The 17913-nt window shown below is 38.0% G+C and overlaps 1 protein-coding gene and 1 pseudogene across 1 annotated transcript in view; one reads left to right on the top strand and one right to left on the bottom strand.

Annotated features, from left to right (window-relative positions):
* Positions 1–1520, bottom strand: part of SAMSN1 (SAM domain, SH3 domain and nuclear localization signals 1) — a 57694-nt gene extending 56174 nt beyond the window's left edge. Inside the window, exon 1 of the mRNA XM_051859453.3 lies at positions 1392–1520. Coding sequence (XP_051715413.3) covers positions 1392–1448 — 57 coding nt within the window. The 5' untranslated portion in view covers positions 1449–1520. The remainder of the gene's footprint in view (positions 1–1391) is intronic.
* Positions 1521–16993: 15473 nt separating this feature from the next.
* LOC149126947 (NADH dehydrogenase [ubiquinone] 1 alpha subcomplex subunit 5 pseudogene) lies at positions 16994–17353 on the top strand (annotated as a pseudogene).
* The last annotated feature ends 560 nt before the right edge of the window (positions 17354–17913 follow it).

Here is a 17913-nt window from a genome sequence, read left to right as displayed (position 1 = left end):
GACATAAAGATGACAGTATCTCACTATATAACATAGTCTGCATTGTTTTTCTAACTTTAACTTTTAAATACTTCAAGGAAAACCACTGTTTCTTATAGTTTTGTGATGTCCTCACAATGTATTCTTGTCAACCGAATAATTTGTTGACTTTAGTCAAGTAAGTTTTATACCAAATTTTCTTAAATGGAAGCAAAAGTGCTTTTTGTACTCTTTAAAGACTGTTATTGTGAATTTTTATTGTATTAGGAGAAAAGACAGAAGTCATATCTTACCAGCTGTATTTTTAACTAAAGATACTAGTCTGTCCTTTATCAGATCCTTGTTGTCAGAAAGAATTAATATTGAAACTCATTTATGCTCAATTTCCAAAGATTGCAAATCATTTTCAGTTTCTTTCAGACAAGTATCATGGAATCTTCCAAACATTTTAAAAATATTGAACACTCTTCAATGACACATTAATTCAGAAGGTCAGAATCAATCCCCAAACCTTTTATCTAAAAGCAGGTGCCCAACAAATAAAGACCAAAAATGGACAATAAATCAATCCCTTAAAAAGACTTCTGGAATTCGCTATTATTTATCTCAAAAACACATTAAAATTTTATTTACCTAAGAAAATCAAGAAATATAGAAACATTGAGGAAATTTCTGATACCAGTATTTCATAAATAATTTCTTTTATGTGACTAATGATCTAATTTGCAGTTCTACAACAGAATCTAATCAGTGTTATACCATGATCGACTTTTTTTAAAAAGCGATGAATTCTGTCAAGACAAGGAACAGAATACTGTCCCATATATTACCAGTTTCTCAAATTTGTATGGCATTTTGCTGCTTCTCAAAACATAGCTCAATCTTCCTTCTAGTACATTTTCAAGGGAGAAAGTAGGAAAAATATATCCCTATACCAAAGGATGTTTTAATATTCAAAAATTACAAAGATATTTTTAACAAAAATATTTCTACTTTATGACTTTATCATAACTAAATGTATTATATAGAACTAAACTCTTAACAGATAAATTTCAAACAGACATACATTAACAAGTTCATAGTCATTAAGAATATACACAAAGATTTCATTATATCAATCTCTCTAATAGAGATCACCAAATTGATTTCCATGAAGTTTGGCAATCTGAACTCAAATTTCAGTTCCAGAAGTAAGTGAACAAATATGCCCTTGGAGACAAAAGTTACAGAGTGTAATTTTTACATCTTGCTTTGCAATTTCATTTCTTCCATATTTGCTACCGATCACAACAGTGATCACAATAAGTGTGTGTGTATGTGTGTGTATGTGTTTGTGTGTGTGCAGTTGTTTGTTTTCCATTAAATAGGTCTGGTTTTCTTTGATTCTGTATGGGATTATGAGATTACCTTACCTTCGGTTTTTGATGCTTTTCCTTCTCTGAAACATTGGATGGTTTTCTCTTCAGCATTTTGAATTCAGACTACTCCTAGTGAGCGCGCTTTCGGTTGTTAGAGAAACAACTGAAAACCGTCAGCAGTGTGCAGTCTGTGATGCACAGCATCAGATAAGTTTGAGCCCAGTGACCTGCCACTTCCTCCTCTGGTCAGGATATGACTTCACCATCTAGAAGGGTAAAGGAGGCTTTTTTTTTTTTTTTAACGTAATTCTGTGGTAACTCTTCATTGCTCTGTCCCTGCCATACTGTCTGAGATACGTTTCCAAATCTCACACTCAGACAGGCCTGCAGTTAGTATAAGGGCCACACAATTTCAAAACACAGCTCATTTTTTTTCAATTTTTATTAAAAAATGGGAATTGCCACACATTCTATGTGTAAAGGGAAGAGAATATCTGAGGCAATACATGAAATAAAACTCGAGGTGTTGACTTTTTATCATTTAAAAAAGAGGAAGACAGTACTCAGTGTAGTCAGTTTTACATTTCTAAATAAATATTTTTAGAAGCTAAAATAAGCCAGATTTTAAAGAGTATGAATCCTACTGAAATCATGCATGCAAATACTAAAAATAGCATATGGAAGACATTCATTCTAAATATAGACAAGAAGGTTACTTCAAAAGTAGACTATGCACATTATAATTTTAAAACATTTTGCCAAATTGGAAAGCCCTGATTTAATAAAGAAATCAATTAACAGAACCCACAATTAACCAGATGTCTTTCTGCTACAAACTATAATGTCACGTACTGATAATTGCTGTTCCAGCGATGACCTCATGAACCAATGGTCCCTTTAAGTGAAGTATCCCGAGTATTTATTTAATAGGCTTGGGATACAGCTAAAATGACTTAGAAAGACATTTTTCATCAAACCCAAGGTTTTTATTGTGTCAAAACCAAGCTACCCAAAAGTAAAAACAAAAGTTCAAGCTTTCCTGTGAAATGGGGATTTATCCAAAGGGAGACTGGCAGATTATTTGAAAATCTGTTTCTATTCAAACAGACTTAAGAAAATTAACCTAGATTTTTGTTCTAAATCCATGGTTCAAAGGCCGTTCTACCATATTTTTAATCAGTAGTTTGTCTAATTAGAAATAAACTAGTCTATTTCTCAATCTTCCCTCATACTTCTACATTCCTCTTCCTGATGTCAATTCTGGTGTTCAAATCCCACTACTTCATTTAACAAATATTAAATTGAATGCATATTATGTGCTAGTTGACAATATATCAAGCCAATTGACCACAAATACAAAATGCACATACACAAAAAAATACACAAATACAAAAAAATGTTATTTTTGTTTTATACTAGAAAGGAATATACTAGCCAAGGTTATGGTAAATATATTTTTTTCTATCAGATATTAAAAGAATTATATTTTGTAGAGTTATAAGACTGGTACTTTCAAAATACTGACACAGAGGATAACAATGGAAAAACTTGGAACACAGTGGATGGTTCATTCCTTAGTGATAAGCTTGCATTCAGACTTTTTGTTTGGGCTTAACACAGTAGCCTTGAGGCCAGGATTGTGACATAGTGGGTTAAGCCATCACCTGTGATGTCAGCATCTGATATGGGTGTCAGTTCATGTCTTGGCTGCTCTGCATCCCATCCAGCTTCCTGTTAATGGCCTGGGAAAACTGCCACCTATGTGGGAGACAGGATGAAGCTCCTGGCTCCTGGCTTTGGCTTGGCCCAATCCCAGCCTTTGTGGCCATCTGGGGAATGAACCAGCAGATGGAAGATTGTCTCTCTCTCACTCTCTCTCTCTCCTTTTCTCTCTCTCTCTCCTTTTCTCTCTCTCTCTCTCTCCCTCCCTCTCTCTGTGTTAACTCTGATTTTCAAATAAATAAATAAATAAATCTTTTAAAAATACAGTTGCCTATTTTTAAAAATTATTATTAATTGGAAAGGGAGAGAGACAGCAAAATCCCACTTACTGGTTCATTCTCCAAATGCCCTCAACATTCAGGAATGGGCTGGGACCAAAGGCAGGAACAGGGAAGTCAATCCAGGTGTCCCACACCTCCCACAATAGGTGGCAGGATCCCAATTCCCTAAGACATTACTGCTTCCTCCCAAGGATCTGCTTTTAACAGAAAGCTCAAGTCAGGAGCAAGAACTGGGTATCACACGCAGGTACCCTGATATAGAATGCAGGTGCCTTAACCAACATGGTGACCACTAACTATATCACATTTCCCAGAAAATATTTTATTCCATCTCTTAAGTAACTGAAAGTCATAAAAATATATATTTCTAAGCTGAAACACTTGTACTCTCTGTACCTCTGGTTTTTTCATCTATGACTTGAAATTTAATTCAGTTGTGGACTTCAGCCAATAAAACAGGAATGATTATGCTTGTGTTTATTTCATGATAAATTTGTGTTGATAATGAAAGAAAATACCAAGAAAAGTGTCTACTTATTACGGATCCTTCATTTCAGTAATGCTGTATGTCAACAAAATACTTGAGTATCCTAAAGGGGGATGAGATTTCAAACAACTATTTTCGAGGTGATATTTTCCATAGTTCTATTTCTACTACAATTGTAACTAAAGAACAGAGAATACCCGTATTCTTGGTGTCCATGGTTGGACTGAAGGAAGTTTTAAAAGTGTTACACTCAAACAATTTTTATAAAATCTTGGTTTGTGATCTCTGGAAATTATATCATCATTAGCACTATAAGAAATATTTAAAATGTAAATTAAAATGAATAGTTTCCTTCAAAGTTACATACCCTAGGACTGATTTTCCAATGTGCCTTGTACTCAAGAAAACGAGAATTACAGAACAGATCAGAGGATTAAAAAACAGATACGACATTTGACATCCTAGTACAATGCAATCTTGTTAAACTCCTTGATCCACAAAAAACAGCTCAGATAACAAGGTGGTTAGTATTTTTTTTCTGTACTAACTTCTACTTGTTTGTGGGATTCTAAGGACATTGAGATATTTGGTAAGTGATGCAGAATGATCCAGCAAGTTAAAAAGTCAAAGGCAGACAGTGCAAGGAAGGAGTAGAGAGCGAGTATTGGGCACACATAACCACCAATCATGAATAAACCAGCAGGCCACATGTTGCTTAAGACGGGTTCTGAAACCAGGAAATTGCAAAAGCACAATATCTCCGTGCTCTTTACACATTACCTTAACAGCCTTGTAACCCAGGCAAGATGAAACAGGGCTGGCACTTTGTGGCATACCTATCTATTACTCTCTCTGCGTCACGAAGGTTGAGTCAAAATTTTAACGAAATTGCACACAAATGACAGAGATTGAAATGTGCTTTATGGGAAAGTGAAGTGAGCCATAAAAGAAAAATTTTAGCAACACAACATATATAGGGAAGTTCACTAAGTTCATGAAAAAAATGAAATTAAAGATGAGTTTACTTGGGTGCTCCAAATTTTTGAAATTCATGCATAGGTTTTTCTTTCTTTTTTTAAAATTTATTTTATTTATTTGAAAAACAGAGTTATATAGAGAGAGGGAGAGGGATAGAGAGAGAGACAGAGATGGAGGGAGAGAGGGAGGGAGAGAGGGAGAGAGAGAGAGAGAGAGAGATGGAGGGAGAGAGGGAGAGAGAGGTCTCCCATCTGCTGGTTCACTCCTCAAAAAGGGCTGGGTCAGACCAAAGCCAGGAGCCAGGAGCTTCTTCTGGGTCTGCCATGTGGGTTCAGGGGCCCAGGGACTGGGCCATCCTCCTCTGCTTTCCCAGGCACATTAGCACAGAGCTGGACTGACAGTGGAGCAGCAAGGACTTAAGCTGTCGCCCATATGAGATGCAGGTGTCGCAGGGAGCAGCTTTACCGGCTCCGGCACAACGCCAGTCCTGCATAGTTTTTTTCATAGTACTCATTTTCATGATTTTTTAAGACTCCTCAAAAAAAATTCACAAACTAATCATCTTTTAATTATATTTTCTACAAACTTTTTGAATCCCTGGGTATTTATTTGGAAAGTTGCAAAAACATGATTTATCGAATTCAAATCCTAAGTCTCAGAAAGGCGGAGCTCACGGCAAATTCTGATAACCTTGATTCTGAGGCACTGATTGCTTGAGAACTTCCATCTACAAGTCTTTACATCTACCATCAAGTGGAATAACAAATCTGAAGTAATGCTTTCATTAATCTTAGTCTACATTTTATTATACAGTATTTACGTGTATTCGGTGGCTCAAGGGGGCTAAACCAAACGTTTAAAATGATCTAGGTTCTCTGTCATTGTCTTAATGGTTAACCCTTCTCCAAAATGTGGACTGACTTACAGTCAATCTTACACCTCCACATACTGCTGAACACCCAGTGTCAAGAACTATTTTAGTAACAATAGCCTAAAATACTCCTGACAATTCATCGAATGTGTTGTTGGAGAAGAAAAGCACAGAAATGGTTTCTAAGAACTTGTAAATAAAGCAAATAAGGTTATTATCATGGAGCCCAGCTCTGAAATAATTATTGATTGTAAGATAGAATAGTCATCTCATAGAAGAATGGATTGTACTCCATTCAAATCTGCAGAATTGATAAAGAAAAGGAGTCAATTGTAAAAACAAATGAACCATGATAATTCCACTCTTTTTTCTGGCCTCTCCTAACAGGCTTCTCTACAGTGGGAAAGGGAAAATGTTTAGAAAGTTCAGTAAAAAATACTGGGCCAGTTGATGGCTTTGTGGAAGTGGAGATCCCCTGCTATATCACTCAAACCCTACACATGGAAACTCAGGATTTCCCGAAGCAAACAGACATAAATATAGACAACTGACGTTCTATTCAGTTCCCTTTTCAGTAATTCAGATGATGATTTGAAAGCCATATGCAGAGATACGCTACTTTAGTTATCTTGCTTGTTCTTATCTGGTAAACAAAGCATTTCTTAGGGTTGGGGGATTTATAGAGGAATGAGGGGAAGGATATTCCCTCATGCTTACTGAAGGCGAGAGGGGAGGGGAGACAGTACCTTCCCTGTGGACCTTTACATTTCGTAGCTCTGAAGTTATTTCCCCATGTTGTCTCAGCAGTCTCTATTCACAGATCCTTCTCTGTAAGGGACTCACCTACTTTCCCAGCTCTGGAAGGCCTTTCTAGTATTTTTTTAATTAATTTATTTTTTTAGGAATGCAAATTTCATAAGTACAACTTTTGGAATATAGTGATTTTTCCCTCTATATCCACCCTCCCACAGATACTCCCACCCCTCCTCCTCCTCCTCCCTTTTCAGTCCCATTCTCCATTAAGATTCATTCTCAACTTTATACACAGAAGACCAACTCCATACTAAGTAAAGATTTCAACAATTTGCACACACACACATACAAAAACTGTTTGAGAACTAGTTTTACAGTTAACTCTCATAATACAACTCATTGAGGACAGAGGTACTGCATGGGGAGTTTGTGTACAGTGACTCATGTGTTAACAATTAACACTCTTTACATATGATGTCAGTGACCATTCAAGGCTCTTGACATGAACTGCCAAGTCTATGGAAGGCTTTTGAATCCACAAACTCCATCAGTACTTAGACAAGGCCATCAGCAAATTGGAAGTTTTCTCCTCCCTTTAGATAAAAGTACATCTTTCTTTGATGGCCACTTCTTTCTGCTGGGATCTCACTTGCAGAGATCCTTTATGTAGAACATTTTTTGGCAAAAATATTCTAATATCTTACTGGTTAAAAATGCTCTCAGTCTCAAACTTCCACTTTGACTATGACCTTGTCTAAATATGATCAGAGTTGGTGAACTCAAAAGGCTTCCATAGCCTTGGCGACTCATGACAAGAGCCTAGGGTGATTACTGATGCCAAAAACAAGAGTGTCAATTTGTTAAGTCAACAACAGGAGTCACTGTGCACTTACTCCTCATGTAGGATCTCTGTCCTTAATGTGCTGTACATTGTGATTTAATGCTATAACTAGTACTCAAACAGCATTTTTCACTTTGTGTTTCTATGTGGGTGCAAACTGTTGAAATCTGTACTTAATATATGCTAAACTGATCGTCTGTATATAAAGAGAATTGAAAATGAATCTTGATGTGAATGGAAGGGGGGAGGGAGAGGGAAAGGGGAGGGTTGCGGGTGGGAGGGAAGTTATGGGGAGGGGAGCCATTGTAATCCATAAGCTGTACTTTGGAAATTTATATTCATTAAATAAAAGTTAAAAAAAATTCTCTCAGTCTCCTCCCAGCTTCTCCTGGCAACCTGCTTCAGCAAATGATGAACTCCACCTGCAAAGGAGAAGTTTGGAGTAGAAGAAAAATTCTGAATCTATGAGCAGGGACTGGTGACAAGATGGGGGCCACGGAGGTTTGTTTTTCCCACAGAGCCCAAAGCAAAGTATGTCTATCACAAAGATTAATTTTCTTCCAAGGGTCTGTATCATCTACTTGAGGAATTAGTATCCAAGATATCATATATCCATATGATATGGTGCCTTGTCTGAGTTTCACTGCAGAGTTCCTATATATTCACTAACAGTAATGGAGTAATGTCCAAACCACTTGTCCTAAATGATTGGGAAAGCAGGGCTGAATCTCAATTTATTGTTTCTTGCATAGATAAAGAACACAAGTGAATATTGGCAGTGCCCCCTTTATGTGGGTGGGTTAAAGAATAAGAGAACCTCAGTAGAGTTGGAGTATCAGTTCATCTGACAATAGATATCACTGTGTGGAGATGGACACATTCAACAATTTTAGCTGGATTTCAGTAAAAAAAAAAAAATGCATTTAACTACCTTCCTTTGTCTCTATTTTTAACCTTTAGAAGTTAATAATGATTTAGCTTATTCTAATGAGGGTTAAACTCCTTGGGTTGGTATTTCTACAGAAGAATTAACATTCACATGGATGCTGAGTCCCTGAAGCTCTGTGATTGCCATTTCTCATAAATTTTAGAATGGCCATGGTGATTAGAATATGTTCACAAGAATCTACCCTTTCTGTGCTCAAAATACTGTGTTTCTGAGAGATGGTTGCTGCTGGGCAAGTCATGGATATTTTGAGAAGTTTCTTAGATCCTGATATAGCAACACTATTTCCTCCTTCGAATTTCTAAGGAGGTAAGGCAGCATTTTCTTGGTTGTACAAGAAATGAGAGCAGAGAATTGAAGCAAATGAAAAGAAACAATGATCTAAGATGAGTAAGGAGCCCAAACATACAGCATGCAACTGTCTTGAAAGAGAGAAAGAATTTCTTAGGTTGCTTCAAGGCATGAAAAAAAAATGCTTGAAAATGCAATGTAAGAGAAGATTGAGCAAAACAAAAAGTAAGGGAGGACCAGTTCATAAGTGACCAAAAAAATTAGGTAAGTTATTACTTGCATGATTATTATGTAAACAATGTTATTTTTAGCTGAATCAAACAGTGTTGGGTCCTTTATGGTTCCTATGTGGTCCATAGCTAAAATTAATAATTTCATTTTTTTGTGGCTGTCTCCCTTTGCATTGTTGTTAATATTTCCCAAAATAAATGCTCTAACAAATCTGTCAAGTGATTTGGGTTTTTTTTAATGCTGTTTATTTATTTATTCATCTACTTAAAAACCAGAATCTACCATTTGCTCTGATGCCCTAGGAAATTATTTGGCCTTTGCATAAGATTGCATAATAGTAATATGCTGAAAGACATTGTTACAGCTATTAATGAGACACTATTATAAAGTTAGTAGAAAAAGGCCTGATGCATACCAAACACGGAAAATAACTAAATAAGCACATGAATATGTTCTCATCTCGCTGAGATTATTATCACTTTTAGAATTTTTCTCCTGTTCCTTTCATTGTCTTTGTTTCATTCTAATTTCATTCTTTTTTTTTTTTTATTTCTCTCTTTCCTCTTTGAAGCTGTAATCAAACTCCTAGTGATTGCTGACTGTCGATTCATTACTTATACTACAAAAATCCCATCTGGAAACTATGTGTAAGTGGGTGGGTTTGTCAGGTGATCAGGCAGTGGGGCAGCCCTTCCGTTGGAAGATCCACACATGGCAGTTTCTAGAACCATTTGAGCATTGCACGTAAGACTCTTCCCTTATAGCCTGCAGGTGCTGAGGCTTTGGGGGCCCTGAGGTGCACACCAGCTCATTGTACTGGAAGTGCTGAGACTACCCCTTGCGATAATCGTCCATTCGCCTTTCATCCTCTGAGACATCAGCTGACGTCTTTTCTCCAGTCCTTCCTCCACAATTCGTTGATTCTGCAGGTTTAGTAAATCTCATCCACGATATTGAAGGAACATTTAGTTTGGCCAACTAAATTTGTATTGTCTGGCATCTCTCTTCCTTCACTCTGTCCTTTAAAACCTTTGCTTATCTTCATTTTACTTTGCAAACTCAGAGTTACAGAAAACATGTAACTAATTACGTGAAATTGATCCCTGTCACCACCACCTACCTTTACCTTACAATTTTTGAGATTGGCATAGGACATGACTGCTGACGTGGGATAGAGAGAAGAGGATGTACACATGAAGCTTTTCCATGGAAGTCCATTCTAATAATAAGTGATTGTGCTCTCGCCACAATTTCATATTCTTCTCATAAGCACAGAAATATAAATAGTATCCTGTGAAATATCCTGTCGAACACTTTCTCTATTCACTATTTATGGACAGTATAAAAATAACAATCAAAATTTCATGTTTTAAAAAAATCATCAAAATAATTTTAAGGTAAAGATATAACTCAGTACAACCTGCATCTGACCTCACCCGACTGAAAAGAAATTCTATGTCCAGTACAACGCCACAGAACATACTGAATTAAATTTTGCATACTTTTTTTTTATTAACTTAAGTCTGAATATAGTGTACTTCATTTGTGGTATTCCAATTACCTGCAAATTCACATGTCACTTCCCAGAAGCAAAAGAGGAAGGCAGATTGTACTGATCAATAGACCATGATTTCCTGTCTGTATCTTCTGAAGAAAATGTAATTAGAGAAGAATTGCCAAGGAGATATATTTGAGCTTCCTTTCCTTAGAAAAGCTATTCTGAAACAGGAAGACCAAGATCATTTCTACTTCCTATCTGCTTCTCTCATAAGAATAATTTATAGCAGATTCAAGAGTGACAAGGATATTTTTCCAACTTTATCATTTGAACTGTGTTAATACTGTAAAGCTATAGGAAATGGTAATAGGATAGTCTATTTATTAAAATAATCAAAACCTCTGGATGATCTCAAGGCCTCAACTGTGACTACTCTATAATTGCCAGATAAAATATGTGAATATCAGTTTAATTGCAAATGAATAAAATAGAATTCTGGTGGGTATTTTTAATGTAAAAGTATTGACCACGGCAAAATCAAATTTAATGATGGCATATATAGGCATACGTGTGTGCACATAAGTTACACGCATATATACAGGTGAGGTGTATATGTGCGTGTACACACATCTTAGGACAAGCTTTATTTCAATGGAAATTCACCTGTTCCTTTTAACAAGAAAGGTAACATCAGAGTTTCTTGGAAGACTGAGTCTAACATACCTAGCCATAGGCTGCCCTACCAGACTCAACATGCACAAAGTGAGGCTTTTACATGTACCACAAAGCCACCATGAAGCAGGGTTCAGGGAACTCTTCTACATTCAAATTTTAAAGCATTTGTATGTGTCATTTCTGGGAAGCAAAAAAAAAAAAAAAAAAAAAAAAATCAAGTGATCATTTACAGGATTTTATAAGTACTCATATGTTACCTGCAACTCAGTTCTGATTTTCTCTCTAATAAGAACACCTTTCTACAACTTTTGCAGTCATGCTTGAGAGAAATGAAAGAAAATTATGTTTTTTTAATTTTCATCCACCAAATAGTATGAGGAATCAAATAGCCAAGCTGACTGCTATGCCCAGTAGACCAAGAGAACAAACTGATTCACTGAAAACCCATACCTAATTTAAGAGAAGCAGATTGTCCCTTCCAGGGCAAGGAATTCTAGCTGCTTGAAGTGTCCCCTCCGTCCCACAGCCGTCCGCCGAGAAAACCTGGCTGGGGTCTGCATGTCCTGGTGCTACACATCCACTGGGGCCTTGCTGTGAGAAGAACAGGGGGACTTGGGAGGACTGGTGTAGATGTGAACGCAGACAAATTACAGTAATTGAGTTCAACATCTGCCCTCGCTGACTCTCGGTTCCCACATTGGTAAAAGGGGAAAATCATATTGCCTCTTGGGACTATTATTGGAATTAAAGGATAATGTACCTAAAATACATGACACAAATAGGTCTTAACAAATGCTAATTCCATCCCCTCTCTTTTTAGAAGCATGAAATCCCTAGGCATTCAAACCCCACCCTTATTCTAGGATGCGGTCACACTTCCTGATACCATGTTCAACCTCTGATTTCCAAAACCTGTACTTAGGTCATTGCTACTTTAATCTGCTGTCCTCTCATTGTCACATGCTACAATGACATTTGAATATGCTCTTTATCCCCATCTATCAGCTGGGGGAAATTTCTACAGGGGAACTCAGTTCTGCTTTCACTTAGATTGGGCGATAGGCATTTTCTGTGTGTGATAACATTTTTAATTTACTTTAAAATCACAGGCTTAGTCCTCCACTAAATAAAAGAGTCCAACAAGGAAAAAGCAGACAGATCCCTCTTCTGCCAGGAATATAAAGGCTATAAATAACAATCAAATCCCATGATGTTAACTTCACTGTATACCTTAAGTTTTGTTTGCTTTTTTTTTTTTTTTTTTTTTTTTTTGGTACTCTATGTATTAGCTACCACAAATCAAAGAAAACATGTGGTTTTTGTCTTTTGGGGCCTGGTTGACTTCACTAAGCATAATGGTCTCTAGCTACATTCATTTTTGGTTCAAAAGGCAGAATTTCATTCTTTTTTAGCACAGAAAATCAATTTCGTAGTCTTTTCCAAGCCCATAAAAGCCTGAACATGTCTACCCTTGCCCACCTATCCCACTCCTCTCCTTCCTTTCTCTGCTCTGCTCATGCTGGACCTCTCTCTCTGCCAGTCAGTTCTCTTCTGTCCTGGGCTCTGCTCAAGTGCTTCCTTCTGCTTGAAGTGCTGTCCCCTTCGTTTTGACATCCTTAAGGCATCGGTCTTCATGTCTCCTCCACAGAGGGGGCCTTCTTAAATACATTAGAGGTGCTTGGTAGGTTTGCTCTTTGACTAGCTTTGTTGATTGGTGGGTTGGTTTTGGTTACCTGAGAAGTAGAAGCCAAGTCTGCAGCAAACACCAGCACAGAGAAGAGCTCAGAAAGTGTTTGCCGAATGGATCATAAACTCAACTTCACAAGTGTACACTTCTGGTCACTTCCTTGGATTGACAAGCACCAGGATTAAAATCTTAGACTCCATAACTTCCAAGAGAAAAAAGGATTATAGCAGGTAGGATAAACAGCTATTAGAAAACAGCAAAAATTTATGAAAATTTGAAAGTACACAAACTACAAAATAATTTAAAATATGCTTTCTCCCTTAAAAATCCATAAAATGTATAAAAATACCTTCCAAATGATAATAATTATCTATCATTGATATAATATTTTTCCCAAATCAATACATTTTAACATAATTTTTATATTAATAGCTTTAACATGATGTACTCCCTCTGGTTTTATGCATATGGGAAACCGATTATTTGAATTTTCTTTTCTACCAACTTAGCTCCTGATTCCACAACTTCAAATTCTGAACCCACAAGCTTTCATGCAAAAGTATTCACTGAGATAAATGAAAGTATCTCCTGGGTCACTGAAAGGAATTATATTGGTACCATTTCAGCTAAGACGCTGGCCATATAATTCTAAGAATATTAGAGTTTGATTTGATTGTGCCAACTTTTGTTGTGGTGGTGATATTTTAGAAAACTGACAGTTTCACTTCAAAAGAAAAAAGTTTTCTTTATAAGATAATAAATGCTCAAGGGGAAAAACACAGACTTCTATTTTTCTAGTTCATGGTGCAAACAGAAAGTCTGTCATATGGTTCATGCAAAGTCAATTTCTGAATTTCTGAATTTCAGCCATCAAAGGTCATCCCCTCTGAGAGCAATCAGTGCGTGAATACCTTGTCATATCACCACCTTGGAAACTACAGACATCTGTTGTTGGTCTTTCAGCCAGTGCAGCCGGGTCACCTGCTCAGGAATTCTAACACATCTAGGCTCCTTTCCTATGGATGACCAATGCTTTGCAATGGTGAGAACCACCTGGCAGAATCCCTCCTTTAAGCAGACAGAGATAAGACTGGTGTCCATAAAGAAAAGGGAAACTTGGACAGCCACATGCACAATAGGAAGGATGAAGAAATGCAGAGTGGGAGCTGGGCGTGTGAAGACAGAAGCAAGGCTTGGAGTTAGGCCACCACAGATCAAGGAACACCCGTGGCTACCATAAATTGGGAGTGAGAAAGGATTCTCCCCTTGAAGCTTTAAAGAAATTATGGCCTTGCCAACCCCTTGATTTTGGACTAGCAGCCTCCAGAATTGTGAGACAATAATATCCTTTAAGCCAATCAGCTTATGTCTACCATAAGAAATAAATACACTATGAGAAATCGTATTGATTCAAATGTAATGAGAGTATACATTTGTATGGGTTGGGGAGCTATTGAAGAACTGTTGCTGAATTAAGACAGCAGCATGATTACATTTGTATGTTCGATAAAATGCACTGGCTGAAGTGGAGCACACGTTAGAGATAATATAAGGAGAGAAGAAGTACCTTTTCGACAATTTGCAAAATTTCCAAAGCTTGTTAACTCCTATATTTCTTCAATATCTCCTAATAAGTGAAGCAAGTAGAGATAAAGACTCCATTCTCATTCTCTTAGTTCAGCCCAAAGTGTTATATTAGAGCTCTCCTGTCTGCGTAAGCTTCCATGGATAAAGAAAGGACGTTCTTTCAAAGAAAATCCTGTCAAACCCTCTCATTTAGTGATGGGAATATTCTTCTTTTTTTTTTTTTTGAGTCTTTTTTTTTTTTTTTTGACAGGCAGAGTGGACAGTGAGAGAGAGAGACAGAGAGAAAGGTCTTCCTTTGCCGTTGGTTCACCCTCCAATGGCCGCCACGGCCGGCATGCTGCGGCCAGCGCACCGCGCTGATCCGATGGCAGGAGCCAGGAGCCAGGAGCCAGGTGCTTTTCCTGGTCTCCCATGGGGTGCAGGGCCCAAGCACTTGGGCCATCCTCCACTGCACTCCCTGGCCACAGCAGAGAGCTGGCCTGGAAGAGGGGCAACCGGGACAGAATCCGGCGCCCCGACCGGGACTAGAACCCGGTGTGCCGGCACCGCTAGGCGGAGGATTAGCCTAGTGAGCCGTGGCACCGGCTGGGAATGTTCTAATCAAAAAATGGCAGTGCCAATACTATGACATGGACCCTTAAAATTATTTTGATATTGATATTTTAATCTTGATAAAAAGATAATGCAGTTGAAAATGCATACTCTAGAAATAATATTAGTTTTCCAGCAGCAAGTCACTTGAGTTACCAGAATTGTTCTCCTTGATCTTTATCCTATAGGAGGAACTTACTTACAACCATATCTTGAAAGGTTTATTCTTATGCATGTAAAATCTTAATATCAATATTTAGGATACCAGAGGACAGCTGTTATATCCATTAGGCGTATTTCCTCCAAATGTCATGGACTATGTGACAATTGGTAGCTTTGATGAAAGCAAAGGACTTATTTTCTAATTTGCATAAGTGGCATTCAAACCTATGATGCTCCTAGGGCTATGTACTCTTTGGTTATTTCCAATTTTGAATAGTTTAATTAGATCCCATTATAAATACTGAAGACTTGAGTATGGTTTCAGTATTTCAAGCAACAGGAATTCACACACACAGACATACACACTTTAAAAATGGTGTATCTTTACAAAAGTGACAGAATTCCCCTGAGAGCAAGAAGTCACTGTTAAAGCATTCTGATTCACATTTATAATTTTATCATAACTTCCTGAGACACATGTTGTACTTGCACATATGAGTAAATAGTTTAATGAATATAAGGCATGCATCAATATATTTCATTTTGCTTACTGGAATACCTTAAGTAACAAAGTACTATTAAAACATTAATTTTATGACACAACAAAAACATAAAGCATGTGTTTCTAATTGAACTCTTTAAGGAGAAATTTAGCATGATCTCCCTCTATTTTATATTTTGAATATATCACGTTTATAAATTAATGATCTTATATAGCTTAGATTCTTTCAAATAGGTAAATATTTTATATATGCAATATAGTATTCAGATGTGTCATTTGCAATGATAAGTAAAATCACAAAATTTATGAGAGAAAGACTCAGAGAAAAGATAAAGAAAGCAAGTTAGCTGAATGTGGCACTGGGCCTAGAACCCAAGTAGCCATTTGTGGTACGAATGTTGTACTATAGGGTAGTCAGGAGACCTTCTCCCAGGGAGAAAGCTTTGGGCTTACTGAATCTTTAAAAAAAAAGGTATTTTATAAGAAAAAGGAAGTGTTAAACAGTATTGATAATGGTTTTTTACCATGCAAATGGCATGTACTCAAGAAAAGAACAGACATAAAATATTTGGGAGGAGCTTACTCTCTGGAACTGACATTGGTCTCAGTGTCAATAGTAGTAGAGTTGCATAAATAGGAAAAGAATGTTTAAGGATTTAGGCACAATTAATAGTAGATAAAATGAATCTCAAATATGTTATAACTACATGAATTGGCAAAGTTGAGTGTGCTTACTGTTGGTATTCATTAAGTTTTTTCATTATCTATTAACAAAGCCATTTTTTTGTTCCCTGGTATGTTCCTAGTACTGGAAAATACCTCTTTTTAAAATAGTCTTTTTACATGCACTACATGAATTTTACAGGGAGTCATATATAGTTCTGAACTCACGCAGCTGATTTCAAATCAAGTCATCAGCTGCTTCTTGAGATTCAAGGGGATATTTTGCAGGGGGAGGCCAAGAAGAAAAATGAAGTTTAAAGAGGGTCACTTAAAATCAACCTGAGGGGCTGGCACTGTGGCCTGCCCAGGGAAGCTGCCTCCTGTGACGCCAGTATCCCATGGTTTGAGTCCCAGCTGCTCTACTTCCAACCCAACTCCCCGATAATGGCCTGGGAAAAGCAGCAGAAGAGGGCCTATGTCCATGGGCCCTTGCCACTCAGACCAGAGATTGAAGAAGTTCCTGGCTTCCGGTTTCAGCCAGGCCCAGCCCTGCAGATGAAGCTGTCTGAGGTGTGAACTAGCGGATGGATGATTTTCTTTCTCTCTCTCTCTGTTACCCTGACTTTCAAATAAATGAATCTTAAAAAATAACATGAGAAGGGAAATTGTAGCATGCACAAGTTTACAAGACAGCTCACAGCTTCAAAGGGATGGAAAAGCAACTGGAGAAGTAATTGAAATGAGTAGGGGTGGGGTGGGGGGAACAAAAGGAACACGCCAGGGAGCATGAAGAGCCAAGAAGGAGAGAAGCACATTTGGGGTGGTTTTCATCATACAAAAGTCCTCAGTGTGTTCTGGGCTCCTCAGGACAGCCACGGGGGCTGCAGAGGATGAACACTGGCCCTGTGGGATTGGCTGTATGTGACAGGCCACACGAGAGGCTAAGAAGATTGGACACAAAGCTCCGTGATGGTCTGGAACAGACGCGGCGAAGCGCAGCATACAGAAAATACACAGAGCAGGTTACAAGTCAGAAGCTGAGTGTGGTGAAAGTGGAATCAGGCATTAAAAAGTTACAAGACCAACTCTGGGATGGTCAAATAGAAGAGCTGATTCTTCAGGCTGAAGAGGACCTAAGTCTGGCCAGACAAATGATGCAGTGGCAACAAGGGGAGCTGCGAGCACAAGACCCTCCCGCCAACCTGCGGAAATGGCAAGATAATCATCATTATGTGATGTTGATTGATTGATGGGAAATTGATGTAATGAAACGTTCTGTTATTTTTAAAAATATTTCCATTCTTATAATCAAGAAAATTGATACAGGATGTATTTAGCAGACTACTAAAATCAGTTATTATACTAACAGAGCCTTGTGAATGAGTTTTTGACTTGCAACGTATTTACCCAAATATTTCAAAGATGGTACTTTTTTGAACTTAGAGGTTGTGGGCAGATTTGAAAGTTAATTGGAGGGCCGGCGCTGCGGCTCACTAGGCTAATCCTCCGTCTTGCTGTGCCGGCACACCGGGTTCTAGTCCCAGCTGAGGCGCCGGATTCTGTCCCGGTTGCCCCTCTTCCAGGCCAGCCCTCTGCAGTGGCCAGGGAGTGCAGTGGAGGATGGCCCAAGTACTTGGGCCCTGCACCCCATGGGAGACCAGGATAAGTACCTGGCTCCTGCCTTCGGATCAGCGTGGTGCGCCGGCCACAGCAGCCATTGGAGGGTGAACCAACGGCAAAGGAAGACCTTTCTCTCTGTCTCTCTCTCTCACTGTCCACTCTGCCTGTCAAAAAAAAAAAAAAAAAAAAA

The sequence above is a fragment of the Oryctolagus cuniculus genome, chromosome 4 (genome assembly GCF_051225735.1).
Source record: "Oryctolagus cuniculus isolate XC-2025 breed Fujian yellow rabbit chromosome 4, ASM5122573v1, whole genome shotgun sequence".
Lineage (NCBI taxonomy): Eukaryota > Metazoa > Chordata > Mammalia > Lagomorpha > Leporidae > Oryctolagus > Oryctolagus cuniculus.
Note: the sequence above shows the minus strand (reverse complement) of the source record. Positions and strands in the feature narration are given on the sequence as shown.